This window comes from Chionomys nivalis, chromosome 1 (genome assembly GCF_950005125.1).
Source record: "Chionomys nivalis chromosome 1, mChiNiv1.1, whole genome shotgun sequence".
NCBI lineage: Eukaryota > Metazoa > Chordata > Mammalia > Rodentia > Cricetidae > Chionomys > Chionomys nivalis.
The window spans coordinates 135,143,301-135,163,056 of record NC_080086.1 but is presented as its reverse complement, the minus strand read 5'-3'; the positions used below and the strand labels follow the sequence as shown (position 1 = coordinate 135,163,056).

The 19,756-nt window shown below is 45.7% G+C and overlaps 1 protein-coding gene across 1 annotated transcript in view; it reads left to right on the top strand.

The window, feature by feature from the left end:
- The window catches only part of Babam2 (BRISC and BRCA1 A complex member 2), a 388,193-nt gene that overhangs the window by 356,981 nt on the left and 11,456 nt on the right, over window positions 1-19,756 (top strand). The window contains exon 11 of the mRNA XM_057773524.1: window positions 1,888-2,041. Coding sequence (XP_057629507.1) covers window positions 1,888-2,041 — 154 coding nt within the window. The remainder of the gene's footprint in view (window positions 1-1,887; window positions 2,042-19,756) is intronic.

The following is a 19,756-nucleotide window of genomic DNA, read 5'->3' as shown; positions in this document are numbered from 1 at the left end:
TTTTCTATCTGAAAACTCTAATGTAATACAGCAACTGCAGCTGAAATCAAAGGAATGTATACATGATCAGGCATTTGTTTCTAAAAACTTAGAGGGAATTAGATGAGTATCAGAGGATATAAAAAGGTTAGAAAGCAGCATTTGTTCAAAGTAGCTGGAGATGTTACAGACCAAGCTTTGTTATATGAAAGAAGCCAAAGGAATTTTCTGAATTGAGTTATTTGTATTCTGATTGCTCTTTTCATACTTTGATTGTTCTATGTGTTATAAGCTCTGCTTTGGCAAAAATAGACATGTATGGAGGCTGTCTTATTGTGACACAGAGAAATGTGACTAAAAAGTGGACATTCTCAGTCTTGCCCCTTTTCTTTGGTGGTGATGTGAGTCACCAGTAGAAACTCCCTGTGTCCTGAGTCAGGCAGCCTCAGAGCCCAGAGCACTCAGAAGTCTGAGAGAGCCTACCCATGGCAAGGGTTTTGTTGTTGTTGTTGTTGCTGCTGCTGCTGCTATTGTTGTTGTTGGGTTTTTTGTTTTTGCTTTTTTAACCTTACTGTGAAGCTAACTTTTCCTTCAAGAAATCACATACAGGGAAAGCACTTGTCCAGGTTCAGCATTGCCAGCGCCGAGGGAGTGATAAATTCCACACCGTCCAGCACATGTTCCTTTAATATATGTATTTTGTACAGCTAAAGTTGTCATCCTTGTTTATTTTTTACAGTGCAGGCTTGGGCTTACTAAATTGTAATCGCAACGCAGTTATAAGCAGTTACATGAGTATTCTTCAGTGCAGGGGAAGCAGTGTTGCACAGTAGGGGCCGTGGCTCTAGGCCTGTCTCCTGTTGCTGCCTGTCTCTGAGAAAGTCGATAAACTCCATGCACTTTCTAGTTTACTCATTTGTTAACATTAACGTCCCCTTCATGAAGTTTTATGTAACGGAGTATCTAAAACTTACTCAGAAAAGCTAGAAAATTCTATACATACTGTTATGGCATTTGTCAGTGTGCCTCTTCTCTGTCCTAGAAATGGTAGCATTTACACAAACATTGTCTACCTCAAAGGATGTTGCAGCAGTCTGTTTCTGGGGGTGGTTTGCCTCCAGTAAAACTAAAAAGTGATTTTATTTTTAAAAATTGACTCCCCCCCCCCCAAAATGCTAAAGCGTGTACTACTCACATGCAGGGAGGTGTAGACTGAGCCCTGCCGCTCCAGCAGGCAGTCTGCGTGCAGATTGGCCCCTGTTATGGCCCATTAAGGAGCTCCCTCTGATTTAGGAGATATAAATATATGTGGTAACATGTGGGAAAATGGAAAGTGCTGAATATGGAGATTCACTGCTTGATTGGAAGCAGAATGATAATTTTATTTTTCTGGTTGTCTAGTTGGCGAATCCTATAAAGTACAGAGATTACTAAATGCCTTCTTTGTCCCTTTTCCAAGTTTGTTCTTGAAAACCACCTTCCATCCTGCCCCCCTCCAACAAATTACAGATGAGGAAGGCACTGTCCCACCCTTGAAGAGCTATGGCATAATTGAAACTTAGCGCAGCTATGGGCTGGCTCCGCAGTGGCTGTTGGGCAAGGCCAGAACCTAGGACATCAGACTGTGGGATGTACGCCATCCTGGCTGACTCTTCCACGTGCATTCTGTGGTGTGCTTTCAGTGCTTTCACAGATGTTTCAGGGCGATGACACTGGAATTCATACATGATCTACCTTCAACTGGAGACAGGAGCGATGTCCTAGATTCCTTGGTCCCTCACTCCACAGCTTTGATCTCAAGCAATATTGTTGTTCCAAGCTTCATGTACCCAACATTCTGACTTAGCCAAAAAGGTGTCTTAACTTTTAACTGTCTAACTCTTTCTTTCCCTTTTTCTGCATTTCCAGTTGACCTGCCCCTGTTTTTTCCTCGCGATCAGCCGACTCTCACGTTTCAGTCCGTCTATCATTTTACCAACAGTGGACAACTTTACTCCCAAGCACAAAAGAATTACCCCTACAGCCCCAGATGGGACGGAAATGAAATGGCCAAGAGAGCAAAGTAAGTGGATCTGTAGAGAGTCGTGTGGAGTCACACCTGATGGCTATGTGTAGAGAGCTGCGTGGAGCCACACCTGATGGTGCTGGCTCCCGCCCTCCGCGATCCCGAAAGCGAGTGCTCTCTGTGATAATCAACTCCTAATATCAACTAGGCCTGACTTATGCTATTATCACGCAATGATTGTCAGCTGCTTGCATATGCGTGGACCTAGGAGCAGTGCCCACCTGGCAATCCAGGATTGGTAACCCATGCCTATTTAAGGGCTGGGAGAGGTTTGCCCTGGGAGAGAGGAAGAGAGAGAGAGAGAGAGAGAGAGAGAGAGAGAGAGAGAGAGAGAGAGAGAGAGAGAGAGAGGAAGAAAGAGAGTGAGTGAATGAGAGAGAGAAAGGGAGAGAGAGAACGCATTGTAAAAAGGTCCTGAATAAAACTGCTTAGCAAGAAGAGCTCCGGTGTGTTGCGCGTCTTCCTTGCTGGACGAGGCGGCCGCGACATGGATCCATTGTTATTTCCTCAGAGAAGAACAGTGTGTGTATCCAGTCCAGGGGTCAATTAGCCACTGCTCAGTAGGCTAAATCCTGCCCTGGGCTTATTTTTTCAAGTGTTATGAAAACGGCTGTCTTCGTGCCATGAGGCAGAGTTAGTGGTCACAACAGAATACCAGAAGTCAGAGTTATCTCCAGTTTAGACTTAAACAGCAGTCCCTTCTGTCATCTCTCACAGGGAAGCTGACGTGGATCTGATGTCCCCTCGTCCTCTTTCTGTTGAACTCTAGGACTGGCTATGAGTGGCATTTTTGGCAAAGGGATTGTAGGATATATAAGATATATATATATATATATATATATATATATATATATATATATATGAACTCTACCTTTCTATTCAGATTAGAGAACTACTAAATAGCAAGTTGAGTTGTAGATAAATAATCTCAATAATCAAAATGATGGCAGCTACTTGCATATATTTAAAATGGGAGATTTCAAATGTTGATAAACAGACTTCCTATTGAGTAGTCAGTATGTAGATTCAGTAGCTACTTTTTCATGGGAAGCTGCAACTCTTGAATTTTGTTACGGTTCTCATGTGTGTTGCATGGATGTGTCTTGGTTACATGCTCCTTAGATCTATCTGCTAACACCGCTATGGAAGTAGTGGCTTTGATGGAGGTGCTGTGAATGCAGTGGCTCAGTGGAGTTTGAAGTCAGCAGGCCTTCTCAATTGAATGTGGATGGCTGTCACTTCAGTCATAAGGATCAAGTTGGTACAGAAACAGGCTGACTGCTCTTGGTAGATAAGACTTCCTTGTCTAGAACAACAGTCTGTAGATTATTGCCTCCTGTACTGGAGCAACAGTGGATTGAAATGGTAGTTTCCAAAACTAAATCATGGTGTGACACGTGGTTATGCCTTTATCACTCGGGACAGCCACATGCACACACCTGTGATCCTGACTGAAGGATGTGCAGAGCCAAAGAATCATAGACATGAAAGCCATCTATTAAGCATCTTCCTCACTTGCTCATCCAGTATTTATTGTCTACCATGATCCAGGCACTGTGTGAGCATTGAGGAAGGCATGATAAACAAACTGGAAAGTGTCCATGGTCTCATGCAGCCCAGCAAGGAGATGAATCATAGCAGATGTCTGACGGCTTCAGAGTACCTGCTAACAAAGGCTGGCCCTCCAGGCCTAGAAACTTGCTGATTATTAAGACTCCTTGTTCTTGCCTTCCATTTCCTGATACATATTTCCTTCCCAGGGAACCCTTCCTTCATCTCCCATCGTCTCTATATACAGAACCTTCATGTATGGTCGGCTCAGAGTTCGACAATAGAGTGCCCTTTTCCAGCACTCCAAACACCCAGAATTCCTGTGTGAGCCCAGAGTTGTAATCTGAAACTTGTGTGCCTTTCTCCCTGTATTTTCCCATTATATCCAGAACACTGGTCTGAAATTCTATTTAAGGGGTAAACAAACATGTGCAAATGTAACTAGTAACAACTATTAAGACCTGTGCTGAAATGCGGAACAAAGCAGACATAAAGCAGAGTTTCTGTTTGAAGTCTTGCATTGTTTAGTTGTCTGAGCTTTTCCTGTGTATACACAGGATCTGCCCTTAGAAGATGGGCCATTGTTTGTGGTATGACTCCAGAGTCTGAACCAGACATGTCTTTGTGGTTTCCATGGCAAAGCTGTCGTGGTGTGCGTGTGTGTACTTCTTAAGCAGGCATTTTAGCATGTATGAATTGAGTCTGTAAGGAGCTGCAGACCACGAGCCTGTGATTTCAGTGTAGGAATATCCTAAGTGAAGCCTGTTTGTCTTAACAGATTGGTTCAGACTTTCAAGACACATTTGCTTTATGTTAGCACCAGTCTAAAGAAAACATCTGAAGTCGCGTTAAAGGAATCTGCCTTCTCCTTCAGTGAAGATGAATCCATTTTAGATGCAGTAAGAGAGACAGCCAACAGCTTGTGTTAGCTAGAAGAAATCATTTAAAGGCCCCATTCATTCTTTAACCGAACAATCGCACAGGACTGCGTCAAAGGCCAGGTGATGGGTAGACATAAGCAGGAATTGTCTTGTAGTCCTGTCTGGAAACTGGTGGAAGGCATGGAGGGAAATGTCAAACAAAAAGAAAGGTCGGCTGAAGCATTCCTTGCATGCCCTGTGTCTGTATCCTGTGAAGATACTGTACACAGTACGTAAAAGACTATAATTCACTTGGGGAGCTCTGCCCATGACATAAACACTCTCATGTTTAGAACGGCCCCAAAGCCCTTTGAGTGGAATCAGCTGTTTATCCTGTCTGTTAAGAGCACAGTTCTGAGCATTGCATTAAGAAAGGACGGATACTTCCTGGCACTGAGAAGCCAGGGCTTTTCCTACCACAGTGCTTCTTGCTGAAGTCAATCCAGCCAGTTCTGCCCTTAACAAGTACAATACCCAAAAGTGAGTAGGCTCTGGGTTATGCATGCCCCAGTTCCAACCACAGAGTTTAATCCTATAAGCTCCGTAGCCTTGGGTAGACTGCATACTCTCTCTGAACTCCATCTTTTAAGACAGGGTTGTACTCCCCGCCGCTAAGTGGACTCATGAGGAAGGGGCGATCAGTGAGCTACAGTGAGCAGTGGAAGTTCCCTTCTGCTCCGTACCTAGTGCCTGTGTGTGTGTGTGCTCCGTACCTAGTGCCTGTGCTCCCAGCTCCGATCCCCCATCCTCCCGCCTTTCCCCTGTGGGTTCCTCATACAATCCAGGCAGCCCTTTGCCACCTTCTTCCCGGTTCTGTGCTCTGCCACATGTTTTCCCAGAATCTCTTTTGTGCTATATTTAGTTTTAGATCTTTATATATGTCTCTTTTCTTAACCAAATAGTGAGATCTTTAAAGGCAAAAGCTTGCCGTAATTATCTTTTTTATTGTAGTATAATTTACAATACTGTGGACAGCTTTTTACCTAAAGACTGTCTCCATCTTGCAATGACTCAGCTTATAATTTTTGAACTGTGTAGTCGTCTGAAAGCAATATGCATTCAGTAGAGTCCATATTTGAATTTGAACTGTGAGTACAGTGCTCTATGCTGTTCCAAAAAGCAGTGGCAAGCCACAGCTCCTAGGGAGGAAAGCAAGTGGTCTATGGAGTGCTACTTTACTTATGTCTTCTTAATATATTAGTCCTCATGCCATTGTGGAATGTCTGTATCTGGCAAGACTTTTGGAATCGAAGTCTTCTTCAATATTGAAGTAGTTGTACTAGATTTTTTTTCTACATATTTTTATGCTGCCTTTCTTCATCCCTTTTTTGTTTTATTTCATCTCTATCTCTCTGTATGTCCTGAAACCTTTTATAAATTTTGATTTTTTTAAAATCTAGCCTGATGGTCTGTGTCCTTTAATAGAATTATTTGGTTTGTGTATACTTAATATAACAAATGAGCTCATTAAGTTTAAGCCCTACATCTTGCTATTTTTTTTTTAATTTTTATTTCCTCTGCTCTTAGTTCCTTTGTTTTTCTCTTCTTGTGTTCTTTTAGTATATTGAAGTATCTTTTCTTTTCTCTTTCTCAAATTTGTACCTTTTACTGGTTTCTTCACTCTATTTCTTCATATATTTTGGATAAATATACAGTAAATATAACCTTTACCTTGACACATAAATTAATAATACCTATTATTAATTAATATTACAGTGCTTCATACCTAACATAAAAGCCTAAACCTAAGACAAGGTAAATCTCTTTATTCCCTCAGCTAGCCTCTGTGCTATGATAGCTATATGTTCTGGTTTTGCATGTGAATTCCACAATAAATTGACTTTTAACAGTCAACTTGCTTTAAATTTTTTTTTTTCTAACCAAAGGAAAACTGCAGTCCATTTCCTTCTGGTGTCTTTAGATAAGGTGGTAGGGAATCATTTCCTTGCCAAAGGGAGGGGAATTTTTTTTTATAGGACCTCATTGTCTAGCCTTAACTGTCCTGGAACTCTCTATGTAGACCAGGCTGACCTCAAACTCAGAGATTCACCGGCCACTGCCCCCCTTTGCTGGGGTTAGAGGAGTGAGTCTCTATACCCAGGAGAAACTTATTTTTAAAATTCTTTTCAGGACAAACCATCAGAGAGGCCATATTCAACGTATAGGTTAAGAACATTGAGACTTGCAGTCATTAAGAAAAGAAAAGCCCCCCCCCCACGTGACATTCAGGTGCCTCTGTGTTCCTTGTAGACGTCACCCGTGGCAGGGTGTTCTCTCTTTTACAGGATCTCCACTGCAGCAGCCCTGCAGAAACTCTTAAGTCCTTTCATGTAGATAAAGAAGAATTCACAAGGATACATAGCTAGCTTCTTGTACAGAAAGGACTCAGTCCCTTGAGCTCTGGCCTCACTGTACATTCACAGACAGATGGACGGACATGGTCCCCACTGTCTTCACCCCTGGCCTAAGTCCCCTTCCATGGAGAACTGGCATCTCAGTAGGTCCTTCAAGGGCACGGACCCTGAAGTCCTGGCAGCTGGTTTAAGCCTGTGTCTGCCATTCATTGACTCTGCAACTTTGGGGATATGCATAATCCTCCCGAGTCTTTGTCTCCTTGTCTAATAACTTGTCAGGGGGCCGCTGCTTGTGACATAGGGCTTATGGTGCTCTGCATTGCCGTCTAACAGTAAACGGTAATCGAAGAGCACCACAGGGTCCTCTGCACGGGTCCGGAAGCTGCAGTTAAGACTTAGGCTAATACTTTTCTAAGTTGATTTGGGATGTTGGCAGAGTTCTGTTCCCTGGGTTAATTGGACTTAGGTCCCTGTGTCCTTAGTAGTTATCACCTGGAGATCACTCTTCGTAACTAGAAGCTGGCTGGCTTCATTTCCTGCCATGTAGCCCCTCCATCTTTAAGCCTGCCACAGTACATCAACTCCTCCTTGTATTTCCAGTCTCTAACTTGTATCCCCAACTTGTCAATTAATAACCCTTTCATAAGTTCATCTGTACCGTAAAAGAAAGCCTAATAGCTGGAGTGAAGCTAATTGTTTTTAATATCTCAGATGTTACAGGGAGCATAGAATCTTAGAATTTACCTGCTGTTTGAGGTAATGTACTGATGTCTGTCGGTGCCTGGCATGTGGTGAACATGAGCTAGGTGGCAACTATCAGTGCGCTTCCTTACAGAGAAAAGGAGGTTTTTAATATTAAAAGGTAATAGCATCAACACTGAGGCATACCACAGCCCAAAGCTCCAAACCCAGCGACCTGACCGGAGACTCTACAATCTTGGGCTCCTGGCTCCTAAGGTTTTATATCTAACCCTTTTGTTGTTTAATCTGTATAAAAAATAACCACTTTAAAAGGCAAAAAACAAAATAAATTACCTTAGTATTGTGTAGGTAACTTATGCCTGTCTAGAAGAAGGAGCGGGCAACCTTTTCATAGTACTGTCTGCTCAGTGAGATCTACATATAGATGGCATGATTGTTCATGAACTCCATTGTGTGCACCATTGTTGACCCTAGCAGAAGCCTCAGTAAGATCTTAGAATAGAGCTGAGCCCTGAAAGCACCTACTTCAATGTTTGTCACATAAAATCCATAACATGAAGGAATCACTAAAGATAGTTCAAAAATAACTCCTTAGACAGCACACAGGAGTAACTCATCACGAGCCTCCCCAAACCATTTTCCATTTCCCCTCTTGCCTCAAGGTCAGGAAGATTTTTACCCTCCCAGAGCAGTTCATGGCTTCCCATAGGTTGTCTTTGCACTGTGCATTCTCTTACCATTTGCTAGCCAGTTGTCTGTGCAGAGTAACTTTGTCTTTAGCAAATCTTTCTTCAATTCTATATTAGAGATGATCATTCCAATGACTTTTCATTGTTGCTGCTTTAATATTCTTGAATATACTGTGGATTGTTTGGTTGGGGCTTTTTTTTTTCTTCAAAGTTCTTATTACCAAATACTCTGATCCAGTCTCGTGCATTAGTCCTTTAACTAAGACATCTAAATATAGATCACCTTCTCTTGATTAAAGAGATAGAAATGGATGTGGCATCAGAATTTGCACCCCCATCTCCAGCCCTCTCCATGGCCCCTGAAGTTGACCTGGGGCCCCTGGGACTCTGGACTATAGTATGGAAATCCTAGTTCCAATTGGGTCCTCACAGCATGATGATGGGGAGGCCTGTGGCCTGAGACTCCTTGGAGGCCAGAGCATGGCATCCAAGTGGTTCCAGTGTAAGCTCATTTGTGTGTTTGTTCCCCCAGGAGTCAGCCAGTCCTCTTGGCTCTCTGTTGGTAGCTTCTGGGGCACCTGCCGATGCCGTGTTTCTATTGAGCTTGTGCCGTAGTCACCCTGTCCCCGCCATCACCATGCCTGGTGAACTGACAGCTTGGGAACCCACTAGCTCTGTGCTTCTCATCCTTCTCAGACACACTTGACTCAGCTCTAGGGAAAACCCTGGTGGGGACCAGATAACTGTCTTCAGGCCCATGACTTACTTCATCCTATCCCGTCCCTTCATGTCTATGTTCTTGGAACTCCCACCAGACATCTAAGGATACAGAGTCAATCAGGAAGGTAGGAAATGTGACAGGTTTTGTACAATCACATCCCAAGTCCCTGGACAAAGGAGACAAAGGGAAAGAGGGGGTAAGAGGAATCATTGGCTGAAGGCAGAGCAGTCCAGGCTAGACTCCAAGGAAGCTCTGTCCTCTGGGTCCATTGGGGTCAGACCTTGGGACAAGTATGCCACTCAGCTGCTCGAGTGATTCATGGACTTTCTTCTTTGTCTCTTGCTGGGCCCCTTTTCTTAGGACCAGTTCCCTTTAAAAACTCCCAACCTTATCTCAACTGAACTCCCCTTGAGAGAGCACAGGGAATTTTCCAAGTCTTGGGCTGTACGAGTGAGCACCCTGAGAGGACAGTATAGGACCCACACTAGTGAGCTGACAGACCTTCGGAAGGCTGTAGGCACCGAGGCCTGCCATCCCTGCTGACCTGCGTTTCTCTGGGACCAAGTTCCTGCACCTCTCCAAGCTTTCCCTTACAGGGTTTAGAAATTTAGAAACTGTGGAGAGAAAAGCAAGATAAATAACATGGAATGAAGAACTCTTCAAAGAGTCAATTTGCAGAGTATCTTCAAGGGACATGGTTTGTTTTTCCTGACAGAAGAGGGAGCAACAGGGATGGGAGGGATCCAGTTCTGCCTGACAACAGGCATCCTCTCCAAATTGCGTAGGTCAGAGAGAGCATGTTATTCATTAGCGCCTGACATCTGTTGCTGTGATATGATAAGCTCCATTAGAAAGCCTGGCCATCAGTCAGTGCTTATACAACTTCATCCCAGAGCTGGCCTCTGCGTCCTGGGAGCCTCTACAGCCCTGACTGTACCAGGCACCAGCATTGGCAGCCCCGCCTTGCCTCCTCTCTCCCTGGGAAAGCCAAGCAGAGCAAATCCCCTCAGCAGGACCCTTTGGCCCATCTTTTCTCAGACCTTCTTGCTGCTCCACTGATGCGGGTTCTGAGCTCTCTGTCCACTCTGCTCTTAAGTTCCGTCCTCAGTTGCACAAATCAAAAGAAACTGGCCTAAGTTGGGCTTCTCAGGGGAGAGCTTGGGGTGGAGGAACTGGGAGATCGTCACATCTTTGCTGGGGAAAGTCACTTGTTACTCCATTGTGAGGACTACTGAGTACTCAGGCATTAGTTCTAATTATACCACCCCCTGCCATGGGGAAAGTGTTTCTATCAGTAGGTAAAGTTGCCTGATTATTTGTGAGTTATAGTCAAATATTTTCTTACTTGGAAAACTGTGCAGAAAGAAAAAGGTGGAGAGGTTCTGGTTTGAGGTTTTTAAGAACACACTGAAGAGGAATGTATTAATTAACAAATATTAATAGGATCAGAGTTCCCTTTGAACCTCTGGAAGAAAACATGAACAAGAAATGCAAATAAAAATGTCTGTGAGTTAGGAGACCTGGCTCTCATCCAGGCACCGCTCTTTATTTCCTGTGCAATCTTGGGAAGGGCATGTCATTTTTCTGGGCCTTGATACCCTCATCTGAAAACATCAGGCAAGTACCTACCTGCTACCACTGACCTTTGACAGATCTGTGGGAATTTGAAGTGAAAAGTATGTTTACGATAGCTTGTCATAGTTTTTTATCCGTATTAAAAAACATCCATCCCTGTTACAAGAGGTCAGACACAAATTGAAATCTTACTAAACAGAAGTAAGGACACTGTGTACGTGATGCCGTTTGTACAGCCTGCATCTGATATTTATAGAGCACTTCAGCTGTGGAATGTGCACACATATGCCCCGAACACACGCCCTGGAAAATGATTCTAGATGCAGTGCATTTTCAGATGTCAAGTTAAAAGAGCTTCCTGGGAATTAGGCTTGACTGTTCAGATGTGTGTCTTGGTTTCTGACAGGTACCACCAGGGCTGCTCCGGGCTGTCATGTGTGATGTGGAGTCCAGCCAAGGCAAGAGGGGCCAGACTCTTGTTTCTATCACTTATCATTAAGCCAGGGATTCAAGAGAGAGAGAGAGAGAGAGAGAAAGGAAGATGAGGAAAGCATCAAAGGATGCTCAGAGAATAATTAGGACCATTCATACTGCGCAGATCATGGTGACAAGCAGAGGCCTTGCTTCTGTGGGAACAAGATTCTTTCTTGTCTGTTATCAGATCATTCAGCACAAGAACCCCCGGTGAAAATGAACTAGATCCCTGCCTGCTGAAGCAGAGCTGGTAGAAATCAGCAGAAACGGTGATGAGGTAGATAGGTCTCTGTCTTTCCTCAGTGAGCCACAGAAATCCATCGCCAGCAATGGGACTAGGTTGGGTGACGACACAAGGAGGTAAACTTGACAGTGAGGCCAGGTTCAGGACATGGGGCACAGAAAAAAAACAACAACAAAAAAAAAACTTTAAAAGCCAGCTAGTACAGCCAGCTAGAAATATGCCAAACTTTAACCATCATGGCAGCAATGAAGTGAGGTTACTGGCAGGGCTGACAGACATTCAGTGCATCAGTTTCATTTGCTGGAAGAATTTAGTTAAGATGCACAGTATAAAGATAGACCCCTGTGTCCCTCAAGACTGGTCCAAGATCTCCTGTCTTTCCCCTCCTTGTGTGGGCCCCCGACCTGAGGGTAACAGCCCATTGGAGTGAGGGGCTGGAGCTAGGAAACTTGCATGTGTGTCCTCACCTAGCTGAGTGACTGGTACAACCTCTGCTCCACAGCTCACCCAGGAGGCTGAAAACCTTTATGTCCACAGGATGAGTCCAGGATATCCTTCACAGCTCTCCCAGGAGGCTGAAGGCCTTTATGTCCACAGGATATTTTTGAGCAGAAATAACTTTCTGAAAGTCTGAAGAACTTTTAAGAAAAGTAAAATATCTAGCTAAACTTTTTATTGGGGCTTATAAGTGAGAGAAAAGAGTAAAGAGTAAAGGACACTACAATGGAACAGGCCAGAAGCACAACCTTTCACAGTGGCCTCCAAATGAGTGAGGGTGGCGGGGGGAGGACGGGCGCGTGCACAGTGAGAAGTGGACAGAAAATTCCAGTGACTCCTGTCTTCCAGACAGACACTTAGTCATGCCCAATGGAAAATGGAAGCAGGAAGGAAAGCAGAAGTCAGGTCAAGGGGTACCTAGGTAAACTTTATCCAAAGTCACTTCTAAGGAGAGAATGGTAATTCATTGCTCTATGTCCCATGGAAGGTCAGTGTAGGCTGCCCAACAGAGAGACAGGGCAAAGACATTATGTTAAGTGTTGCCAAATCCATTCAGCAAACATATAGGAAATCACTACATACAGAACATGTGCAGAGCCCTGGGGACTCCAGCGTGTACTCACACACACACATACACCATATGCAATCTTGCTGCTCTCTGGGTACAACTCAGCACCCATATACCCGTATTTCAAAGAACCCCAGCTACCCTGGCCGCTCTCACTGATGGAGATTCCTCTCTGACACTAAGGCTTCCAGGGAATTACTGCTCAGTAGACAGCACACGAGTCAGAAGTGTGAGTGGTGGTGGGAAAATGAGCACAGTGCCTGCTGTAGTGTTGGCTAATGGTAGCTGCTGTTAGTAACTGCCACACTGAGGCATTTGGTCCTTTTTCTGTGTGCAGTAAGGTTTTCCTGGCAAGCTTACATACTGATTCATGCACCTACCTTAGTGTAGATAAGTAAGTCCTGCTAGATCCTTCATAGCCTTGGAAATGGTAACGAAAGCAGTAGAAACATCATGTCTTCATGCCAAGCTCTAGCTCAAGAACCCTGAAAGTCTTGGCCCCTTTGACCCTTTTGTTCCCTGCCTTGAACTTTCCAAACCTCCTCTGGTTCTCCAGTGTTGCAATTGGCAGGCATAAAACTGGGGAGATGTCCATTGGTAAAGTGTCTGCGTCGATGCCCAGAACCCACATCTAAAAAGCGAGATGTAGTGTGGTACATGCTTTTAGTGCTGGAGAGGCGGAGGCAGGTAGTCCCCTGAGACGTGGTGGCTGCTCACCTGAGCCTCCTTGGTAAGTTCCAGGCCAATGAGAAACAACATCTGAGGACATGCACCTCACACACACACGAACCCCCACATACATGAACTCCCACATACACATTCACATAAAGCAGGTTGCCAGGTAGAGCAGTTCAAAAGGCAGAGTGCCCAGTAAAACTTTGATAAGTCACAAATAAGTTCATAAAAGTATCTCCCTTGCAAGACACATTTACACTAAAAGATCAAATGTTGTTTCTCTGGTTTGAATGTCTGGGGGTCCCCTGTGTTGGTGGGCAGTCCAGGCAGTGGGAGTGAGCCAGAGCAATCTGCGTGGCTAAAAGCGGGATTTACTCTTCTTGTCTCTCAGGTAATAAAAGTTCCACCCAGAGGATCTTGGGCAGGGATGGGCAGTGCTGATGCTCCCCACTTTGTGGAGGGGGAGGGGTGTAAAACAGGAGTCTGGCTTGTGCTGGGCTATGCATCTCTCCCCACTCTCCGCAGACCTAAACACACAGTTCAGACCTTTGTCCCTCTAGCATAAAAGCCCGGTGGAGGTGGAGGATTTTTCTCTTTGGAATATTCTTGCAGACAGCCGGTAGAGCAAGCACAGCCTCTATGGTCCAGTAACTTATATCACAGAATAAGAGCCAGCCTTGGAGTGGAGTGGGCACTCCCTGGACTGGAGACAGCCCCCACCCCCAAGTGTGATGCTAATGGGCTTACTGAGCCCAACTCTAGGACTCTGAGACAATTGAGAGGATGAGGTGCTCTGAGGCTGGCCCACAGCGCTTCTGTCTTATGTGTTGAGCCCTTGGTGATTTCAGGGGATCTGAGAACTCCCAGCACCCTCGTTTCTGAATGGCTTCTGTGAATTGTGTGATAAGCCGTACCCAGGCTCCGTCTGGTGTGCTGTCCTTTGAGACACCACACTCAGCTGCATGTTTGCACCTCTCTCCTGGGGCAGTTGGTAAGCCCTCACAGACCATGCTGGTAGGAACTGGTGGCATTTCCTAAGACCAGGCTGATCCTGGCCTGCCCAGTTCACGCTTCCTTGCTGCATTCTCTGCCCCACCCTGACCAAGTGTTCTGTGGTTGAGATGGAAAAATCCACCTTAGAGAGGAGAGTTTAACCTTAGTTTCAGAGAAGACTGTCCATGTGACATCAGGTGAGAATGGAAACAAAGCCGGGCGTCACTTTGAGCAGAATTGTACCCTTGGGTTTCAGAGTGACTTTGACCTCTTATTCCTCCAGACTAGAATGATTATCCAGCTGCCAGAGAGCTCTCAGAGGAATCAGTGCATTAAATGTTGTCACTGGCAAGGTAGTATTAACCCTAAGACAGTTTTATCTGAATGTTTGAAAGCAAACTTGACCGTGCAGGCAGAGCCAGCCCACGTGAAGCCCAGAGCGTGATCATGGGATCTTCCACTCTTTTCATTTTCTTGTTCTTGCCTCAACCTGTCATGAGACCAAAAAAACTTGTTTTGAAAATGCTTGACAGCCAAAACAACCTGTTCTCAGCCTGGACAAGAGGGCCTGTCCTCTCTGACCGTTGCTGTGCTGTTGGATGTCGGACTAACTGCTGACTGGAAAAAACGAATTTGCTGCTGTCTTCTCATATTGTTCACAGACAAGTGCCAGCGGCTTTCCATTTCCTTTTGGCCTCTGCCCAGCCTTCTCCTGGGACACTCTAAGACTGTGTCTGAGCTCACAGAAAAATGACCACGATCCGCGTACGCTAGGAAAGCCATAGCCCCTGCCTCCATCAGTGCAAGCCAAGCTGGTTATCCTGGCTTGCACAGACTGTAGCCACACAGAGATGTTTAGCCTGTGATTTTCCAGTCTGTTGTTGGTCCCTTCTGATTAAGGTGAAGGTCTTACCTTATATCTCCAGTTATTCAAGTGGCCATTTTCCCTTCAACTCGGGCAGCTCTTGAGACTGCTCTGTTCCCCACACAGAGCCTTGCAAATTCAGTCTTGGACAGCCATGTAATTCTCTGAAGGAGTCTCTTCACCTCTCCTCCTCTATACATAGAAGGTGCAGACTAGATAAGGACTCAGTGGACAGTCAGAGGCCCACACTACCAGTACTTGTTTTTATGAATAAAGTTTCATTGGAACACAGCTAGCCCCATCCATTTACATCTAGTCTACAGGCATGATCAGTACAGAGCAGATTTGAGTTGTAACAGAGTATATGACCTACAAGCTGAAAATATTTAGTGTCTGGCTTTTTCCAGGATATGTGCTGACCTTTAAACTGGAGGAGATTTGAATTCTAGCAAGGACCCTGGCCCCCAAAGTGATCAATAAAGACCTGACTAGGAAAAGGGTCTCTTTCCTTCTCCTCACAGTTGGCAATACAGGGCATGCACTGGCATTGTTGAACTACTCAAAGGGCGGGGAGCTCATTCTGCTGTGTTTATACAGAGTTTGTTTTGCTGTACATCTGCATTTGTTGATTGGTCTGGTAGCTCTGGCACCCATAGTGTCTACTAGTTTTAGGTGGAGTAGGAGGTTGGGGGACCTTCCTTGGCCCTGTGGGACTGACAGTATCCAGTGGCTTGGTTCAAGGTGGGACACCCATTTGTACCCACATGGAAGAGAATGCTGATTTGAATACTGACTCATCCACTTAGTAAACTTGGTGGGTAAGGGAACCACATGCTGTCTTCAAGAACCCAGATGCCTGCCCAACCCTCTCCCACCCCTGCTCTGTCTGGATTTGCCTTGTTCTCCCAGTCTGAGCAGTGGAATGGGGAAGACGGGCAAAGGTGGTAAGGTGATTGATGAGCCCTGGAGAGAAAGCCAGCAAGGGGTCGAAAGGGCCTCTAAAAGGTGGACTAGAAAGCACCTAGTCTTTGTCAACTTTTCCCACTCAAAGCCAATGCAAACAAGGTTGCCATTTGTAGAATTTATTTCCCGGTGAATTTACTTCTCATGCCTCCGTTCTATATGAGCTCTCTAATGACCAAACTCAAAATGGTCCTCTGAGGACCACTTTGGTCTACAAGAAGGTTTGTGTGGACTAGAAAGGGCTGCCTCTGGCCCCTTTGGGTTGGTACAGTTTCACTAATAACTTGGAATAAAACCATTCCTCTTCTCTGGTCCTGTGGTTCTGGATGAGCACACAGCTTATCAAGCTAAGCACGAACTTTACTTTGGTCCCCGCATTCTGCTACTGCAGCGCCAGTTGCTGTGCTCCCAGATGCAGCAGCAGCTGCCAACCCCCACCCAATGTGTCCAGAGTCGGATAGTATGGTCCTTGCTGCCAGCACGTGGCCTTGCCTTTGAGATCACAGCAAACGGGTCTGGTCACTGGTAACACCCTTTTGTATCTGCCTTCCCCAAGCAAGACTGCAACAAGACATGGCTCCCAGGTTCAGGGATGGAGGCTGGATGCTCTGTGGCTGGGAGCAGAGACATGGTTCACTTGTTCAGGCCTTGCTAGTGCAAGTCCTCACATTGGTCCTTCCTCGCTGACTTCTGACCTAAAACTAGCTCACCGTGAGGAATGCACATGATTTTCCTCTTTGTGCTAGCTATCCCAAAGACAGCACACTAACGGCCCTGGTAGATGGACTCCTCCTGGAAGGAACTGACCTCATCCCCGAGGCATTGGGTTACATGCTGCCCAGTGGGTACAGTGATGGCCTTCCACTGGGACACCAGCCACCCGCCGCCCCACAGTGTGCTGTCAGAACTGTTTGCAGAAGGCTGTGATGAGCTCCCTCCCTATGGATCCTACACTGTGGGCAGATCTGATTCCATTCCTCAGGTCATACTCGCAGTTGCCATTGGACCAAGCATGTGAAGGAATTTTTCAAAGATTTCTATCTTCCACTTCTCAGCCTGCATTTGACATGGGCTCCCAGAGTTCAGCGGTTAGAGGAGGAGGAAAGAGAGACTGGGCGTCTTCAGTAGCTGAATCCTTCTATCTATTTCCTGTCCTTGTTCTCAGTTTTAAAAGACTATGGGAAGAGAGGGAATGTCATTCATCACTATCTTGAGCCCCTAACATATGTAGAATACAGTAGAGTACCCTACTAGGGAACAACCACATCCTATGGATACAGCAGTTTCCTTCTTAGTGGCTTCAAAAGATGGAGTTGTGAAGATGAAGGGCAGACATGCCCATCAGCACCATCCACCCCATCGGGAGTTAGTAAGGTGAGCAAATGAGTCAGTATGGAACTGGCCATGTATGGTAGCATGTGACCTGTGACATATCCAGGGCCTGAGATTCTAAGTGCACTGCTTTCAGTCACTAGGCTCTTGATGTTGCTCAAGTAGGCTGTGGTGACTGGGCACAGGGTTGAGGCAGCACTCCAAGGGTCCTAACGTGTTGAACATAGTACACCTTAGACCATGTTCTTTCTGTTTCATGTTTGAGCTTCATTGGCCACAGAGGCACCAAAGACCTTCCCAGGCTAGTAGGCTAGTAGTGTGTTGTTGACAGGGTCCTTGGTTACATATAGGCCCCTCTCTGACATTGGGCCAGTTCTGTCCTCACTGCAAGCCTGTCTGTTCGCGGATATTGTGGAGTAGAGTATATCAGGATCTATTTATTGTGGAGTAGAGTAACAGGATCTATTCTTTACATCCTGTTATTTGGATTACAATGAAGTTATATCTAAAAGCACATTTTAAATTGCAGTACCAAGTGCCAAGTTAGTTCATTCCCTTAACCAACAAACACTGGGAGCGTATGTGGTGCCAGGCACCAGTTAGACAGTGGATCCAGATTTTCCTGGGAGCTTTCCAAGGAGGGAGAGGGCTCAGTTGGTAAAGTCCTTGCCATACAAGCCCGAAGATCTGAGTTTGAGGCTTAGCACCCACTTAAAAAGCCAAGCATGGTGCTGTGCACTCAAAATCCCAGCACTCTCGGAGAGGCAGAGACAGGGAATCCCTGGGACTCACTGGCCAGTGGTCAGAGCCTAACACAGTCCTCAGGTACCAGTGAGAGGCCCTGTCTCAAGAGACAAGGTGGAACAACAGAACAACACCTGGTTGACCGCTAGCCCTTTAGACATATATGCGCGCGCACACACACACACAGGGAAGGGAGGGGGAGAGAGTGATTCAGATAACAGAGTGAGGGTGGAGAGAAAACCAAGTGAGCCCAGGCTCCTCCAGTGTCCTTCAGTGTGCTTTTGTCACCTAAAGCAGAGACCAGGTAGAGACCCAAGGACTCCCCCAAAGGCACAGAGCAGACGGGGGATCTGCGTCTGGATTTAGTTCTGCTGCTTGCGTTCTTCCCTCACAGCAGCGCAGGTGCAGCAGGTTTTCTGGCCTTAGAATAACCAGGAAGCTCTGGCTCCAGTCCCTTTGTCCTCTCCCAGTCTTCTCCCCACGAATGGCCAAGCCAAAGCCGGAATGACCCTCGGGTTCTAGACCAGGCTCTAGGGATCATGTAAAGTCAAAACAGAAGGTGGCTGTGTCTCCACAAGCCAAACCTTATACTAACTGGGTTGCAGTTTTTAGGAAAACAGCATTGGATGCATGCTCAAAATTCCTTCCATGGTAAGCCACTGTGAGAAAGATCTCCCTCAAACAAGGAACTCTGGGTAGGGGAGGGTGTTTGCCCTCTCAGACAGTAAACAGAGCAGCAGGATCCAGAAATCACTTGAGAGAGGCAGAATCATCTCCAGAAGAATTAGCATCTTAAAAAAAATTAACTTTGCAAAGGATTCCTGTGTTCCTCTGCCTCTCACCCAGGTCCTGGTGGCTCCTGGCCTCCAACTCCCAGGGCGAGAAGATCTTGGACTCTCTTGTCTTTACGTTAGTTTCCAGCTCACCACGATGCATCCTTTTCTGAAGTTTAATACCCAGTGTGTACCCCACTGAAGTGGAGCAGGAGGATAAAATGAGAGGGGAGCAGAACAAAAGAGAAAAACTAAAGACATCACTATTTGTCGGATCGTCTATAGAAACTAGTCATGTAAGTTGACTTTTCTTGCCTAGAGTTCAGAACAGAACTATAGCAGAGTGTGGTGGCACATACGTTTAATCCCAGGCACTGTGAGGCAGAGGCAAGTGGATCTCTGTGAGTTCAAGGCCAGTATAGTCTAAATAGTGAATTCACCTCATAATGAGACCCTGTCTCAAAAATTGTGGGAAAGGCAAGAGAGATGGCTCAGCAATTAAGAGCACTGGCTACACTTTCAGAGGACCCAGGTTGGATTCCCAGAACCCACATGGCAGCTCACAACTGTCTGTAACTCCAGTTCCAGGGGATCCAATGACTTCTTCTGTATGTGTATGCCACCAGTCATGTATGTAGTTCACAGACATAAATGCCACCAAAATACCCATACACATAAAACAATGAAATATAATTTAAAATCCTAAAGAAGAATAAACCTATAGGTGGACAAGGGATTTACTTCAGTGGTAGAGCTCTTGCTTGGTGTGTATCGAGCCACTGGGTCAGTCTCCAGCACTAAAGTAGAAAGGGAACAGATCCTTAAAAAGAAAACACATCCACTCCATCAGTAGTCAGCCAGTAAATGAAAATTGGGGGCATTTCTGTGTCACTGAGATGATGCGCCCACCTGCCCCGAGATAAGCCTGGAAAGAACTAGAGTCGACCGCCCAAGATGGAGCATAATCTGGAGAACTGCTTCTATAGCTTGGCAGACCACAGTACCAAAGCCAGAAACACTCAGGAGACTCCCTGTAACACTCACGGGGGCAGGACCCAGCTCAGGTGGTGC